Genomic DNA, 14978 nt, shown 5'->3' on the forward strand with positions numbered 1-14978 from the left:
ACAACTTTCCACCTCTAAATGAAAAATAAGTCAAGCAAAGGTCACTGTTCCCAGGTTGAAGTCTTCTGACAAGACAAAACTAATGACACCACAACAGTCTTTCCCAACAGATGCCCTTTACTATAACTTTGATTTGAGAAGCATACTTCGAACACAGGATATTCCCCAAGGCATTAATTGTGTATAAGGATCTCGGGACTGATCCTATTTGCTACTTTCCAGGCCTGGATAGGTGGAGTTATTTTGATTGTATCTCCATATCTTGGTTTGAAAGACAGGTGTCTGTGGAGGAAGGCAGGAGCCTCCCTTGAAATGGAAAGTGCAACCCCCTTCCCTCCAAATTATTATAATTTTGAAATTAACGGGCCTTCAGGCAAAGATATGGGGAATAGGGATAACAGTTCTTTACTAATATATATATATATATAACACAAGGCAGGGAAAAACAAACAACCCACTGGTTTACACTGACAGAGTCAGAAAATACAACCTGACACCCTGTTAGGGTGGCAGTAGCAGTCCGATAAGATGCTGGCTGCAGTCCTCCTGAAGTGATGGATGTAGTTCTGTGGAAGCAGCGATCAGGTAAAAGAGTCTGGTCTTCCTCCGAAGGTCCAGTGGTAGGTAGGTAGCTCTTGTCCTCTGGAACTCCAGTGGGGGGAAAAGCTCCTCTGGGAATCCAGTGGAAGAAGGCTGCTAGGGTGTTGGAGATCTCAGTTTTTATTTAGCATGGACTGCTTGGCTCCTTCCCCCCGGGCGGAGCATCTCACCGTGGGATGGGGAGTGGTGAGGCAGTTCCTTGATGGGCCATTAACAGGAGATAGCCCAGAAGCGAGTTATCGATGGGTCAGGCGATAAGGCATTGTTGTGCCCATTAACAGGAGATGGTCCAGAGGGGGGAGGCAGGGAGCACCGCCCCACCTGGTCTCAACAGCTCCTGAAGATGGTAATAGATTTTTTTTTTTTTTTTTTTTTGGCACATTTTACACTGTAACCCAGGACACTCCATTTGAGATGGAGATACAATAACATTTTGAACTGAACTAGTGGGGCAGAACATATTTAAGTGTGAACTTGAGAACTTCAGCACTGTAATGATGCAAGATTTCTTCTGTGTATACAGCACATTATTGTGTGGAGCACCTTGTGCCCCACACATGAAAAAAAAAAAAAATTAATGCTGTTTGAACTGTTTTAGCAGAGCTAAACACTACTTAGGTCGAATAATTTCAGCCTGAAGTAAATTCTAACAGAGGCTTTGGTTTTTCAAGCTGCTGAGACAGTGAAGTTAAAGGTGCTTGGTATCTCACACAGGTAAACTTAGAAATGTCAGAAGACAGGAGACAGAAGATAGGCTGAATTACACCAGAAAGTATTTGCTACATATATTGGGCTACTATCCTATGCAAAGAGAATTTATGTTAAAAAAAAAAAAATAAATAAAATCCAGTAGAGATTAAGCCAGCTAGAAAAGTTAGGTTGAATGTTTACCTTGAAACCTCAGGCAGATAAAGCATGAGCTCACAGGAAAGTGGTTAGTTTGAGGTGGTCGGCACTTCCATTCCTGCACCTTTAGGCTGAGCTGTCGCTCCACATGTAGCTGAGCCTGAGCTCCCTGCGAGGAGGATTGTGTCACTGGCATGATGAGGTCCTCTCAGTCTGCAGCACGGCTCTTCTCAGAGCTCCCAGCTCTCCGTTTTGCAGAAGGCGAGCGAAAGCATAGAGAGATTAATGCAGCTTGTGCAAGGTTGTTCTGGAAGTCTGTGGTAGAGATAGGATGTGCCAGGTTTCATGCTACTTTTCTGACTGTGACTGGCCTTTCCCCCAGTCCTGACCAGGAATGTTCATTTATGTTCAAAGAAATATCTGGCAGCAGCTATACCTGCTCAGCTAACCTTACCAGCTGCTGTTGTTGCTTTTTCAAATCAACGTAAAGCATTTTCAGATCCCTGCAGTGTGCTTCCATGGTTTCTTAGCTGTGCTAAGAGAATCCTCATGGTGTGCTTCCGGTGTTTATTAGCTGTGCTGTGAAACCTTGACAACCCATATCTCTTCCCTGCAGTGCCGTCCTGCCAGTGAGCGCGTATATGTCTCCTTCCAAGGCACATATAGACATGTGCTTCTGTTCTCTTTGCACATCTTTTTCATTCCTTCACATTATTTATTCATGCCAGTTTGTCATCAAGTATTGTATTTCTGCCTATTCATTATTTAGTGGACAATAAAGAAATGGTATAACCCAGAACAGCACAACATGAGGAAAAAGTACACCAGGGAGTTGGTGGACTGAGTTGTCACATATAGCAAACTCAAGGAGGTATTCCAGTTTAGTTTCTGCCCTGTCAGATGTTCTTGCTTACTGGGGGGCTGATTCTTCAAGCACTGGTGTGCCACAGGTACAGTCAGTTTCTGTAATGAGGACTTGCAGCCTCAGATCCTTGGAGAGCAAGGTTTTCTTTAGCTAACTGAAGAGGTGCCCCAGGCCTCTCTTCAGCCTCTGCAGATGCAGTTTCAGGTGACAGTTCTGTCGAGACACTGAATGACACTTGACTGCAGGCCTGTAGTTAGCACTACTGATGTGAATGAACCTGTTCACAGGTTTAAAATTAAGCACCATGTACAGTCATTAACAGGATCAGGACCTGAACTGATAGCTCTGTGTGTGTCTGTGTGCGCGTGTTGTGCGCACTGTCCCTCCGCGCCAAGGTAAGCATTTCTGCTTCCACCACTGTTTTCCTTCAGCTGAATAACAAGGCTGAAAAATCCTGGAAGTGTATGTGAATGCTAAAAGCTAGAGTAAGTTGTTAATAATTTAGAGAAGTATTTTACCTCCAATTGACTTGCACCATTAAAACATTGTATGCTGTTTACCACAACTTTAAAATGTTTATTTTTCATTCTTCTCCTATGTCTTATCTCCTGATGAATTGGGAAGGTGGACAAGATGGCCAGTCTCTACAACATACATGTCCGCACAGGTTGCTTCTGTAACACAGGAGCCTGCCAGATGCATTTGGGTATAAGCAATGAGGACATCCAAAGGAACCTGCAGGTTAGTTTCTGAATGAGATTACATGATATGTTGCCCATGGAAAATATCTAGATTCAGTGACTTAAGAGACATCTGGCTATCAGTTCTGAATTTCCTAAGGATGGGAGGTTTGAAAGGGAGAAGAAAATCTGTCTCTGTATCAAGACAACCTTTAAATAGTTAAAAGCTAAAGTACATGTACCATATCCTGTGGGTTTGAGTCTTTGTAACTTTAAGAATGAAGGTGAATTTGCTTTCTCTGACCTTTCAACTCAATTGCAGTGTTAAAGAACTACATGAACTGAAATTCAATTCAGTGAAACGGGGTGTTGAAACTAAATCATTTGATGAACCCAAAGCAGTATGTGTTGCTTGTTTTTATTTCATTGGAAAATACAAAATAGTGACTTCTTGTTCTGATTTGGAATTACATGAAATACAGTCTTCCTGCAGAACAGAAGTTCCTGGACAATTCATCTCATGTTGTTCCTTAAGTATCCTTAATTGTACTTAATAATGTTCAAGTATTATAGACCCATTGCTATTGGATGTAACACTTTAAAAGTCATACACAAAGTGGACAAGAAACAATAAATGAGAATACACAGTGAATCTCAGAGAGTGAAGTAAATTTAGGTGACATCTACGTGGATTACTGGTGTGTTAAATTGTTAGAACGTGAATGTAAAAACTGTTTCTAGATGACTAATATTTTCCATAAATTGTCATTAAAAGATGTGTAGCAGGATGTATTACAATGAAGTGGAGGAGGCTTCATGTCTGCATATTTGTCAGATTTTGAAATTACAGTAAATTAATACAGAACAATCGAAAATTTCATTAATGGTATTCTTCAAAAGATAAAAAAATATAACGGCTGTGTTGATATTATAGCTCCCTTATAATTTCACAGAGCTGTTTAGACAGCTTTTGCAAACACATTATATGCAAGATTGATAGCACAAGTTCTTAAAGGGAGAGAATAATACCTTCCTTGGCAAAATGGTGCTTTGATTTACCATGAAAAGCTCCATGTCCATAGTCTCCTCACGCATAGTATGTCTAAGAGCAGGTGAGTGATGACTGAATTTTTGAGGGGAAGCAGGTTCCCCAAGATACTCTGAGAAAAGAAAAAAAAGGTCTACCCTTCTGCTGAAGTGAGAATGCCAAATGACCAGCTGCAACGCTCTTGGATCTCTTTATATAAGGAGGATTTTGCTAAGGAGTGGGTGGCCTCTTATAGGTCTGTATCATGTTAATAAAGCTGAACATTTAATGGGGACAGGCCAACCCCAAACTTATAAAGAGACACCTAATCTGCCAAAAGTGGTACGATGAGGTGGTGGAGTCAAGCAGTCTTTATTTTGGGACATTCTCATCAGTCCTTTGAGAAGGATCTGGATGAGTTATTGGCAACATTACTGCGTAGGGGAAGGCATATTTTATCGCATTGTTTACACATATGCTTCAGTTTCACCTTTTCCCGGGGTGCTGACTGTATTCTTCCTTCCCTGATGAAGATTTCCATGTGTAAAATGCCTGTGAGGGAGGACTTTGTGTCCTCAAGGGTCCCTGGAGAAGTGTGGTTAGTTTTCTTAGGATGTTAAGTTGGAACTCATTTACTTATTTACACAGCAGGAACGTCTCTCCTCAGTCAATCAATCAATACTTGGCAGAAGGGTTGCATGTATATTAACAGATGCAACCTAATTTTGCAAATGTTGCTTCTGCTCTATGGTCAAGGATAAAAACTACATCACACTGAATTAAAATACTTACTACTGTATTTCATGCTTTGAAATAAAGGTGTGGGGTTTTTTTTATTTCTCCTTGCATAAATGTGTTCATTGAACTGTGACATTTCTTGCTTCAAAAAGCTCTCATGTAAATAACCTATTCATACTTCCATTTTTATGTAACAGAAATGCATAAATAAATGAAATTATAAAAACAAAACAAAACACCACTGCTGCACTTACAGGAATAAAAATGCTGACTTAGGGCTGCATCTTCTTGTCCATTGGTGAGATAATGTTAGGTGAGTGAACAGAGAGGGTCTCTAGCTTATCTCACTGGAGGTGACTGGCAGCATTCACTGACCCACTTAAGGAGAAACTTTGCTCTAAGGAGAGTTTTCCAGAGTGTGCTGTATGAAAGTCATATCAAATGGAGGGGTATCTATGTGGAGGTTACTATTAGGATATTTGAAGCATTTTTCAAGAAAGAGTTTTCGTAAGAGGCAACCTGTGTCCTTCAAAGGAGGAAATGTTAGAGGGAAGGCTGGTTCCTTCCATCCTGAAAGCAATGTGTTGACTGGATCAGCAAGACAGGTTTACTACCCCCCAATGATGAGGGAAGTCACTCTGGATGTTGGAGTTCTACATCCAAGTCTGCTTTGCTAATATCACAGACCAGTTCTCAGCTGTATAGCTATCCATTGGACTATTTAACAGAACCCATAAAGAAGCCACTGATAGTATAAAATGGAACTGTTCTGACAGCAAATATCAAAAAAACTGCCCCCAAAAAATCAGCAGTCTTGTGGTTTGGTCACTTGACTGAATATAATATCCCAGTTTAAATCCCAGTGAACTGTGCAGATGAGACTGGAATATGCCTGGAGACTGCCCTATCAGGCCATCCTAGGACATACAATCCTTTTCTGATTCTTGACATGTTTTTGAGGAGTCTCTCTTGCCTTAGAGGAGACTGGGACAAGCCTCTCAGAATTATCTTCTTCCCACCTTGAGTAAGTAATAAGATAGCTGGGATTCTTTTCTCCATTTTCTCTTTGTATTTGTGAGTTAACTTTGTGTTTATGAAAACTGGTTTTCAGGTTAGAATTAAGAGACTCATTAATAACTATGTAAAATTAGAGGGAAATAAAGCAAAGATTGTCAAAATAGCTCTCTGGTTTTCTTCCTATTTCAAATTAGGCTGGCCATGTCTGTGGAGATGATATAGACCTAATTGATGGACGTCCCACTGGTTCTGTGAGAATATCCTTTGGCTACATGTCTTCTTTTGAAGATGCACAGACTTTTCTGAAATTCATCATAGCCACCAGACTTTCCAAGTCGAACACTGAGATTCCCTACGAGTCCTCTGTTACAAAGCTGACGACAAAGTCTGTCCCAGATGACCACCCTTCCTTTAACATTGCAGGTAAATTGTCTCCAATACCACACATCTTGGACAGAGAACTCAGGAATAACTCGTCTGTGACAAAGATGACTGTCAACTGGCAGCCACCGGAGGCTGAGGCGGAAAGCATAAGGGCAGCTGTTTCTGAGACTGCAGTACCAACATGTAGAAGAGGTGGCCAGCCCATCACTGTCACCAACATTTACCTCTACCCCATCAAATCCTGCTCTGCGTTTGAGGTATAGCACTTTGACTCATTCTTAAATGTACATCTCAACCTTGTGCTTTTCCTTACCCCTCTCAGACATATCAACAAGGAATACCATGTGTGTGAGACATTAGGAAGCAGTATATGGGTACCTATTTTTTCCTTTTCTCCAGTTTCTAGGGTCAAGTCCTGCATGCTAAGGTACTTGAAGGATTTTTAGTTAGACTGAAGTTGCAGGATGCAAATGTGTCTTCTGCTCTACTCTCCCCCCCAACAGACAAATCTGCACATAATATGCAGTCTCGAAAAAAATAGTTGGATTTGCAAAACTGAACTAAAATATAATCAAGTAATTAGTATGCTTTTACAGAATGACATGTGACGGACTTACAGGCATTGATGGGTAGGCAGCAATTGAGAAATAACTTGATTAACATGTTATAATTGAGAGGAGGCTGATTTACATTACAAAGAAATGTTATCATTAAAAATACATTTGCAACAGAAATATGACATTTAAGTGTTCCTGCACTATTTGAAAGTTCACTCTTTGAAGATTTTAATTGCTTTTTTACGAAGTTAATAATATCATCACCTTAGCTGTGCCTTTTTTTTTTTTAAATAATGCATGGTGAAATAGGTGTATGGCCCACACATGACCTAGAATGCGGCTCTGCTTAGTACCATACTGGGAAGGGATTTAATGAATGTCAATATCGGTATAACTTTCCCTATGAAAACTCGCTGGTGTAGGTCACTGTCTCACATCTGAATGAAAATTGGGGTTAAATCCAGTGACAAATCACCTGCATTTAAAATATGGCTTCATAACTGATTTGATCATGATTTTTTTTTTCTTAAGGCAAAAAGAGGCTGGGGAATTAAAGCAAAGACTGTTAAATGATCAACAAAACTTCTGTATTTTTAAATTTGGTTTGGCTCATAATGTCTTTAACTCGGATGAACAATTTTGAGCAGTAAATGAGACCTGAAGAAACAATTTCCATGCCTTATTAACCTCCCACTAAATCAAACTGTTCAGAAAATCAAAGTAATCCCACATTTCATCTGAAAATGTTTTAACCTTTGTTAAAGTGTTGCCGTTATTATAGGTGTATTATAGAAGCTCACTACAGGAGTTGCTGAAATATGTTGTAGCAGTATCCGGACCCCTTTAGAGTTAAATTCTATTTTTAACATGCAGGCTGGTGTTGTGAGATAGATACCACAACATTCAGAGCTAGGAAGGCTTTGAAGTGTTTGTGCCCAGGAGCAGGTAAGACGTACCTCAGCATGAAAGACAGCTTATGTTCCCCCACAAGCTGAGCCAGGTTTCTTCTCTTCAAGCTCTGTGAGGGGAAACGACTTTAGGTGATGAATTCATACAAACCTGCTACTCCCTGGCAGACAGAACTGCAGTTTTACATGGAGGTAGAAAATCCCTGTTCCTCATGCACGCTTCTTGTGCCAGTTATGTGTTAATGGGCCCAGCATGAAAGCAGGGTTCCTCATACCCCAGCTTACCCCTCCAAAGTTAGATAGTATTCAGTAAGCAGTGAGAGGTGGATACATGTTAACTCATCTTACTGTAAAATAGGCGTCTGTGGTAGGAAAAATTAACTATTCCTGGATATTTCTGTCTCTTTCCATTAACTACAGGAGGAATCCAAGGCAACTTGGATTACACAACTAACACTAGCTGATTTGAATAGTTTAAAAATACAAATATTAAAATAGCAACTATATTATGAGTTTTAGTTTTGCCTAGAATAATTTTTGAAGTCTAGTGTATTGTGGTTTGATATTTTTTGATAACAAAGTATGAGCCACATTAGAACCCAGTAAGCTAAGCACTGTCAGAGCCTGTATTTCCAAGAAGTAATACACAATTTAATATATACTGGCTTTAGTATATGATATTGGAAGGGACTGGAAGTTCACCATCAATAGCATCTAATTCTTCTCCTCCTCTTCTCAAATAGCATTTTTTGTGCATTTCCACTTAGTTCATAGAAGATACATGAGTATATGTGAAGGAACAGTAGAAGCTGACCTAATAGAAACAATGAAAAAGGGCTTTCAGTGCATAAGGAGAGCAGGACAGTAAATGAAGCCAAAAGATTGACTTTTGTTATTTTCAGTACTGAAGTAAATCCCAAAAGAAAAAGTGTTTGCTTTCATGATCTTCTTCCTGTCCACCAGGCATTCTTCAGGTTTTTGTTCCCAAAGGTCTGAGTGACACCTCTAGACCTGTTGCAAGTTTATAACCAGCCTGAGAAAGAGGCTGTTGATCTCATTGTCTGCCTATAGAAGAGATGCAAATGGCAACTTGCAGCCCACCATTTCTAATGAGCTTTAAAAGTCAGTCAATCCCATTCTAAATCAGGCAGTTGCTTGGTTTCTTCCCAACGACTAAAAGCAGAATGGTAAGCCAGTGCTGCCAGAACCCAACATCATCACTAACTGCAGAGTGCATCACCCTCCACAAATCTATGTATGTCATTACTGCAACTTCAGCCTGTATGACCCTGAAAGGGGAGAATAACCCACGCTACATGGCACTGGAGTTTGAAGCAAGACATGCCAGATAAACCTTACCACAATTAAATGGACTCAAATCCTGGAAATCATTTTGCCTTTTAAAATGTTGATTATACCAGCATTTCTAGGCTTTATCATGAAAAGATTGAATCCCATGGGAAAGTATTCCTTTGCAAGTCTCTTAGTGGACTTTGTCATACAGATCTCACACTTAGTAAACTCATAAACTTCTGAAGTAATAATCATATAGTTTGTGTTTTCCTTAGTCTTCAGTTAGAAGCCAAGAATTGAAAATCAGTTTCGTGTTTTAAATCTAAAATACCTTTAGATGCCTTGTAGTTGTTGGAAAGTTAGAAAAATATTTTCCCAATTAAAAATTTGATCTCCTTTTCTATCCATTATAAGGTACCTCTAAGCTACTTGATGTGGAAAGGTGAAGGAGGTTTAATTATTGGGCAGCAATAAATTCACTCATCTTGTACTTGGATCACAGAATGGTGGGGGCTGGAAGGGATCTCTGGAGATCATCTATTCCAACCCCCTTCTAAAGCAGGTTCGCCTACAGCAGTATTGAGATCAGATGCTTGAGATCAGTATCTCATAGATTTATCTGTTCGAGTGCAGGCCTCCAGAGGATATGGTAGGTCAGACCTTTAGCATGTGTAGTGAATGGGCTTTATTGTGAGTACATGATTGCTTGCCTTTGCCTAAGATAATACGTGCAGTGGAAAATTCCAGCTAATTGTGTGTGCAGGACCCAGCCTGTCTGCCAGGGAAGTCTCCCTGCTGACTTACTGGTTGCAGGATAGATGGCTTGATTAGTGGAGGGAGGACAAACTCGATGGGGATATGAGTACAAACTCACAGCTGTTCGATCTCCTCTGTAGAGTCACATAATCCCCTCCTCTCTCAAACTCTGATTTCTCTGCTCTATTCTGCGTATTTTAGTATGGGAGGTGCTTGACCTCCAGAGAGAATGAGAGTGCAGAGTGCTTCGGCAGCTGGGAGGATGAAGCTTGGCATGACGATCATCAGCTCCCCATGGGTTGGTTAGTTCCTACAGCATGTATGTTTTGTAAAGTGTTCCTGGCCACGGGACGGTTTCTGTTCAGTGTTGTTCCATGGGGTTTGTGCACACAGCACAGGAAGTGGAGAGCAGAATATTCTAAATCAGCTTCTTAAATGCGCTTTCTTTTCCTTCAAATTATTTTATTAAATGGGGAGAAGAGGAGTAACCTCTGTCCCAATCCCTGATCACTCTTCTTCTTTTCCAACATAAAAATGTGTTTTAAACATGCATTTTTAAACACGAACATCTCTCATGTCAATGAATTTTGCATAATCACATAATGCAGTATGCCCAGTGAAAAAGGTTAGGATTTAAACATTAATAACTTTATTATTCATGCAGTAGATTTCAGAGTATAAAAATTGCATCTCAACACAGAAGACAAATTAGCTTTTAATTTAACATACAATGCAAATTCCTAGTGATTGGTGGATAAATTATATGTAAGACCACTAATGTTGTTAAACTTGCGTAATTTAAAACCTATTCAGTGATTACTTTAATGTGTTTGAAAATTGTGTTAGCCTTCATGATGACATTGCTGTGAACTATGGAAAAATGCAGCCCAAAATGTTGTAAAGAAAATTCTGGGGAAAAAAACAAAAACAAAAACAAAAATAAAAACATGTTTTTGCAATGAGTATTTTTACATTACAAGAAGAAAAATGGACTAAAGCAGGCACCATAGTACCATGTACTGGCTGTACTATGCAATGATCCTTGCTTATGTTAGATAGAGAATACCTTATGTTGCGTGATTAGTCCACCTGCCATGCCGGGAATGAAGGTGTATGCTAGCATCTATCAGTAAAATCATGGGGTGTCCCTGATCTTTTTCTGTCCTCCCCCTTCTAATTTGCCTCAGTAGTCTGAGATGGCCAGACACCTTCAGGGAATCCAGTTAGCAGCTAGGTAATACAGTATTGCTTACTGCGGTGTGCGCTAACTGTTTTATTTTACTTCGCAGTAAGGTTCGTTGGTTGCTTTGCTTCACTTCGTGGTGTTGGTTGCCTGGATGTAGGTATTTAGTGACATTTGAGTGCCCTGGCTGACCTCCTGCTGCTGCTCCTCTGGGAAGTGGTTCATCTTTGCAGCCTGTGTCACTCCTGCTCGCCTTGGGCAGACATCTCAGATGTAATCCAAGGGAGCCAAATTGAACCACTCTTCTCGTGTCTCAAATGAAAGCAGAGCAGGCAGAATTTGCTTGAACTGCTGTAATTCAGTTGCTTGCAATCATTTAACAGTCCCTTTAGCCTCTGGAATACCGGCAGGAGACGGTCTGCATAGATGGCATGCCTAAGTACTAAGAATAGAAATGTGTGTGTTCTTCCATGCTCATCTCCAGTATCAGGATTAGCAACAAACCGGCTCGGACTGTTTCACGATCGTCTGTGACTCTCTGTCCAAGGCAGGGTACACAGTTATTTTGTTGTTGCAACTTTATTTTTTGGGATCCTAGCAACATATGCAATACAGCAAGTTGAAAAGTGGAGAGAAAGTAGGGCACTGGGCAGCGTACAGGGGGCATCCAGGAGAGGACAGGGACTCACTGCTGGGCACGCGTATGTATGATTCTTGTTACGGTGGCAAATACCCACAGGAAGGGGAAAAATGGGCTGAAGATGTGTAGCCGTGTGCTGCATCTCAGAGTGGAGCATGGAGTTACTTGCCATTATTTTGGACCTTCCAGGGGTCTTTTGAATGGAAGGTGATGATTATTTCCAAGTGTCTGCTACCTAGTCAGCCGAGCTTTCCCCACAATGCCTATCAGCATGTAAGAATGAGCTGAAGCACTGATTAAAGAGAAGTGGTTTTGTTTTGCTCATAAAACCTCTTACCTTCAGTGAAGGGTAAGCAAACACTCAAGCTATTTCCTGAATAAGATTGCTGTCCTGAATTGGAACCAAAACAGCTGAATGTTACAATAGGGAGCTAGGAATCATTGTCTTCATGCTCTTTTTCTATTTTTCTGTTCTTTTAGTTTATTCTGCTCATTATGTCTTGCAAATCCTGTAAAGATCTGCTGGATCCATGGGAGGATGTATTACTGATTAGTGATCTTCTCTTTTGGAAGGGAGGTTTGTTAGCAGGAAATTCTTGCAGCTCTTAGATGATCACCAGCTGTTCAAAAGCATTTTGTAATCTAATTACACAGGATAACAAAAAAATACTGGCCTCTCCAAGAACAATTGCCACCAAGGACAAAAGTCTGTTCTCCAGCTGATATTGCAGTCTTTAGGCTGTTATTCCTCTCCTAAAAAGACAGGGCGAAGGTTCACATCATTTAGGCGCTTGAACAACGTGGTTTCAGGTGACACTGTCAGACCCGAAGTTTCCATTTTTGACTGAATTTTTCATCCACACTCACTTAAAGAACTGGAAAATAATATTATAAATCAAGTAGGCTGATAAAATATATTTCTTATGTTTAAATTTTTTCCATGTATCTTCTGTATTCAATACAGTTGATAGCACTGTGGCCAAATTATTTAAGAGTTCAGCTTTAATGCTTTTAAGTTTTCCATTTCAGAGTGCCTGCCTTCAGCTTTCTCTAGTCAGGCTGTCAGTGTCAATCTACTGCTGCAGACTCCTATAAAACCTGGAAAAGCTTATAGGAATGGGATATTGTGGTTCTGCGGGGTTTTGGATAGAGCACATGTTAAACAAGAATGTGATTTTTAATTAATCTAACCAGTGCTTCCATCCATGCTTTTCTTCAGAGCACCAGGCTGTGCCTGACATATCTTTTTCTCAATACTTTTTGCTAAAGTCTTTTGCCAGTTAATTCACGTGAGCTGTGCTAAGCGTCTCGACAAGAATTCAACAAAGTTCAGCTGTAGTTAACTTTTCTCCGTATTCATCTGTGACTAGAAAGCATACATGAGTTGAAGCAGTATGTTTAAATGCCCAGCTTTATGTTAAAAGAATGGTATTAATATTTTAACATTCTGAAGGAGAAAGCAGTTATTAATATCACCCAAAGGCATTACTAAAATTGCTCTCTTTTTGGATTTCAAGATTACCATCTGTGTAGCATCAGTAACAGATGTTCTTTTCACCAGAAAAATGTACATGAAAGCAAGGACAATATGCTTGTATAGGCTATTGAATGTAAAGAGTGTTATGGAAGTGATGGAAGAACAGATAGCAAAGAAGACAATGTGCTTTGTTGTAAGGAGATCTGGAGAAACTATTATGCTCCTAGCTAAACCAGAAACCTCAGTAGTGGAGGTTTTCTCAAATGACTTAATTAATAAAGTGGTTCCAGTTTTATGAAAAATACGGACTTTTTTTCAGAATTTTGAATTTCACAGTTTTCTTGCTTTTTGTTTGTTTGATTTTGCCTTAGTTCATACAACTCCCATGAAATGTCCATGCTTTGTAAATCAAAATAAAATTGCTGGAGAGAAAGGTCCTGAAAATGGATGACTATAAAACTGAAAGCAGCTTTCAGAGTGTTTCGGAGTTGTTTGCTCTCTTCTTATAGCTCTGTTAAATCAAAGTGTATGATAATATGTAACAAATTATAGTAACTCCATTTTGTTTTGTCAGCTTTGTGCAGTGATATCTTTATCTTTGATTTGCAATTAAGGTTTCTCTTATTATCGGCTGACATTGGCTTGCACAAGTTTTCCTGATTTCACAGTATTTCATTAATGGTTTCTTTTCCCCTCTCTTTTCTTTGCATGAATCTATTAATGAAACTAGCATTAGCATTTTCTAAACCTTTGTGTCCCTTCCTGATGCTTTTCCAGGTTACAGAATGGCCAGTGGGAAACCAGGGTTTGCTGTATGACCGTAACTGGATGGTTGTAAACCAGAATGGAGTCTGCATGACTCAGAAGCAGGAGCCAAGGTTGTGTCTTGTAAATCCTTCAATTGATCTGAAGAAAAAGGTTATGGTCATCCAGGCAGAAGGTTAGTAACCAATATCCTTTTGTCCCCTTCATTATTCGTGTCAAACTTCTAGACAGAGACACCTGTAAGAACCCACCAAACTACTGAACGCTGTGTAAGCTTACTGACTTCAGGGACAAATTCTCCTACCAGCTCTGGGCAAAGAAAGCCTAGGCTGTGATAGACAGCCCTGGGTAGTTTCCTAGCGTGTTGTTGGGTGGGCAGAGAGTAGACAGGGATATCTTATGTGCAATCATAAAGTGGGTGCTCCAGGAAGGAATAATGAACTGACAGAACTGGCTGGTCTGTCTCTCCATGTCGGGAAGTCCACCAGCCTCAAGGCACTGTTATTGCTGCAAAGGAATAGGAGTCTAACATCAAACACCCTGGCCAAAAACCTTCCCATTTTATAGCTCTCCTCCTCCTTCCTGCTGTGGGACTAGAGGGGTAGAGTCTTCAGGAAATTGGTATGAATTAAAATAAGGACCAGACATTATTTAGCTCAGTGAAATACTTGCACTCGCAGGCAAATATTGCATGATGTTTGGGCTTCTCTGGACTCATCAAAATCCTTTCTATTCTCTGCTGAGGGAAAAAAAAAACAAAGAAAACTTATGAAAAGTATTATTGAAACCCTTTGCTACTTCAGGGTGCAAATTATTTATTTTGTTAGCACTGAACACTGGATCAGGTTTGTATTCCACGACAGTCATTATTAATGCCAGGTTTGCATGTGTCTGAATGGTGTTCGTCATTTCCCTGAGGTCTAACATTTACTCAGCCTGTATGTCTTAACCGTAAACAATATGTGTGCCCACATTTTCAGCAGCTAGATCAAAACAAGGGAACCTATATTCAGATTTTCACCCTTTATTAGAAATGCATATGAGTGGATCTGTAACTACAGTCTCCTTTCTGTTTGTACGTTATAGTTGTTGTCCTCTCCAGCTGTCTGAGCACTCTCCATAAAATTAAGTCTGACCAGTTGATTTCTTTTGTCTGGAATAGGTTTGTCAAATGCACCTTTGGGTACTTCCACTAGTCCTGTGTGATTTTGTGTGTATGTTTCAGATTCCAAACACAATCTA

General features: G+C 40.1%; 1 protein-coding gene across 1 annotated transcript in view; it reads left to right on the forward strand.

Annotated features, from left to right (window-relative positions):
* The window catches only part of MOCOS (molybdenum cofactor sulfurase), a 222828-nt gene that overhangs the window by 182498 nt on the left and 25352 nt on the right, over positions 1-14978 (forward strand). The window contains exons 7-9 of the mRNA XM_086469348.1: positions 2936-3052; positions 5968-6414; positions 13749-13911. Coding sequence (XP_086325474.1) covers positions 2936-3052; positions 5968-6414; positions 13749-13911 — 727 coding nt within the window. The remainder of the gene's footprint in view (positions 1-2935; positions 3053-5967; positions 6415-13748; positions 13912-14978) is intronic.

Source organism: Leptosomus discolor, chromosome 8 (assembly GCF_034619465.1).
Source record: "Leptosomus discolor isolate bLepDis1 chromosome 8, bLepDis1.hap2, whole genome shotgun sequence".
Lineage (NCBI taxonomy): Eukaryota > Metazoa > Chordata > Aves > Leptosomiformes > Leptosomidae > Leptosomus > Leptosomus discolor.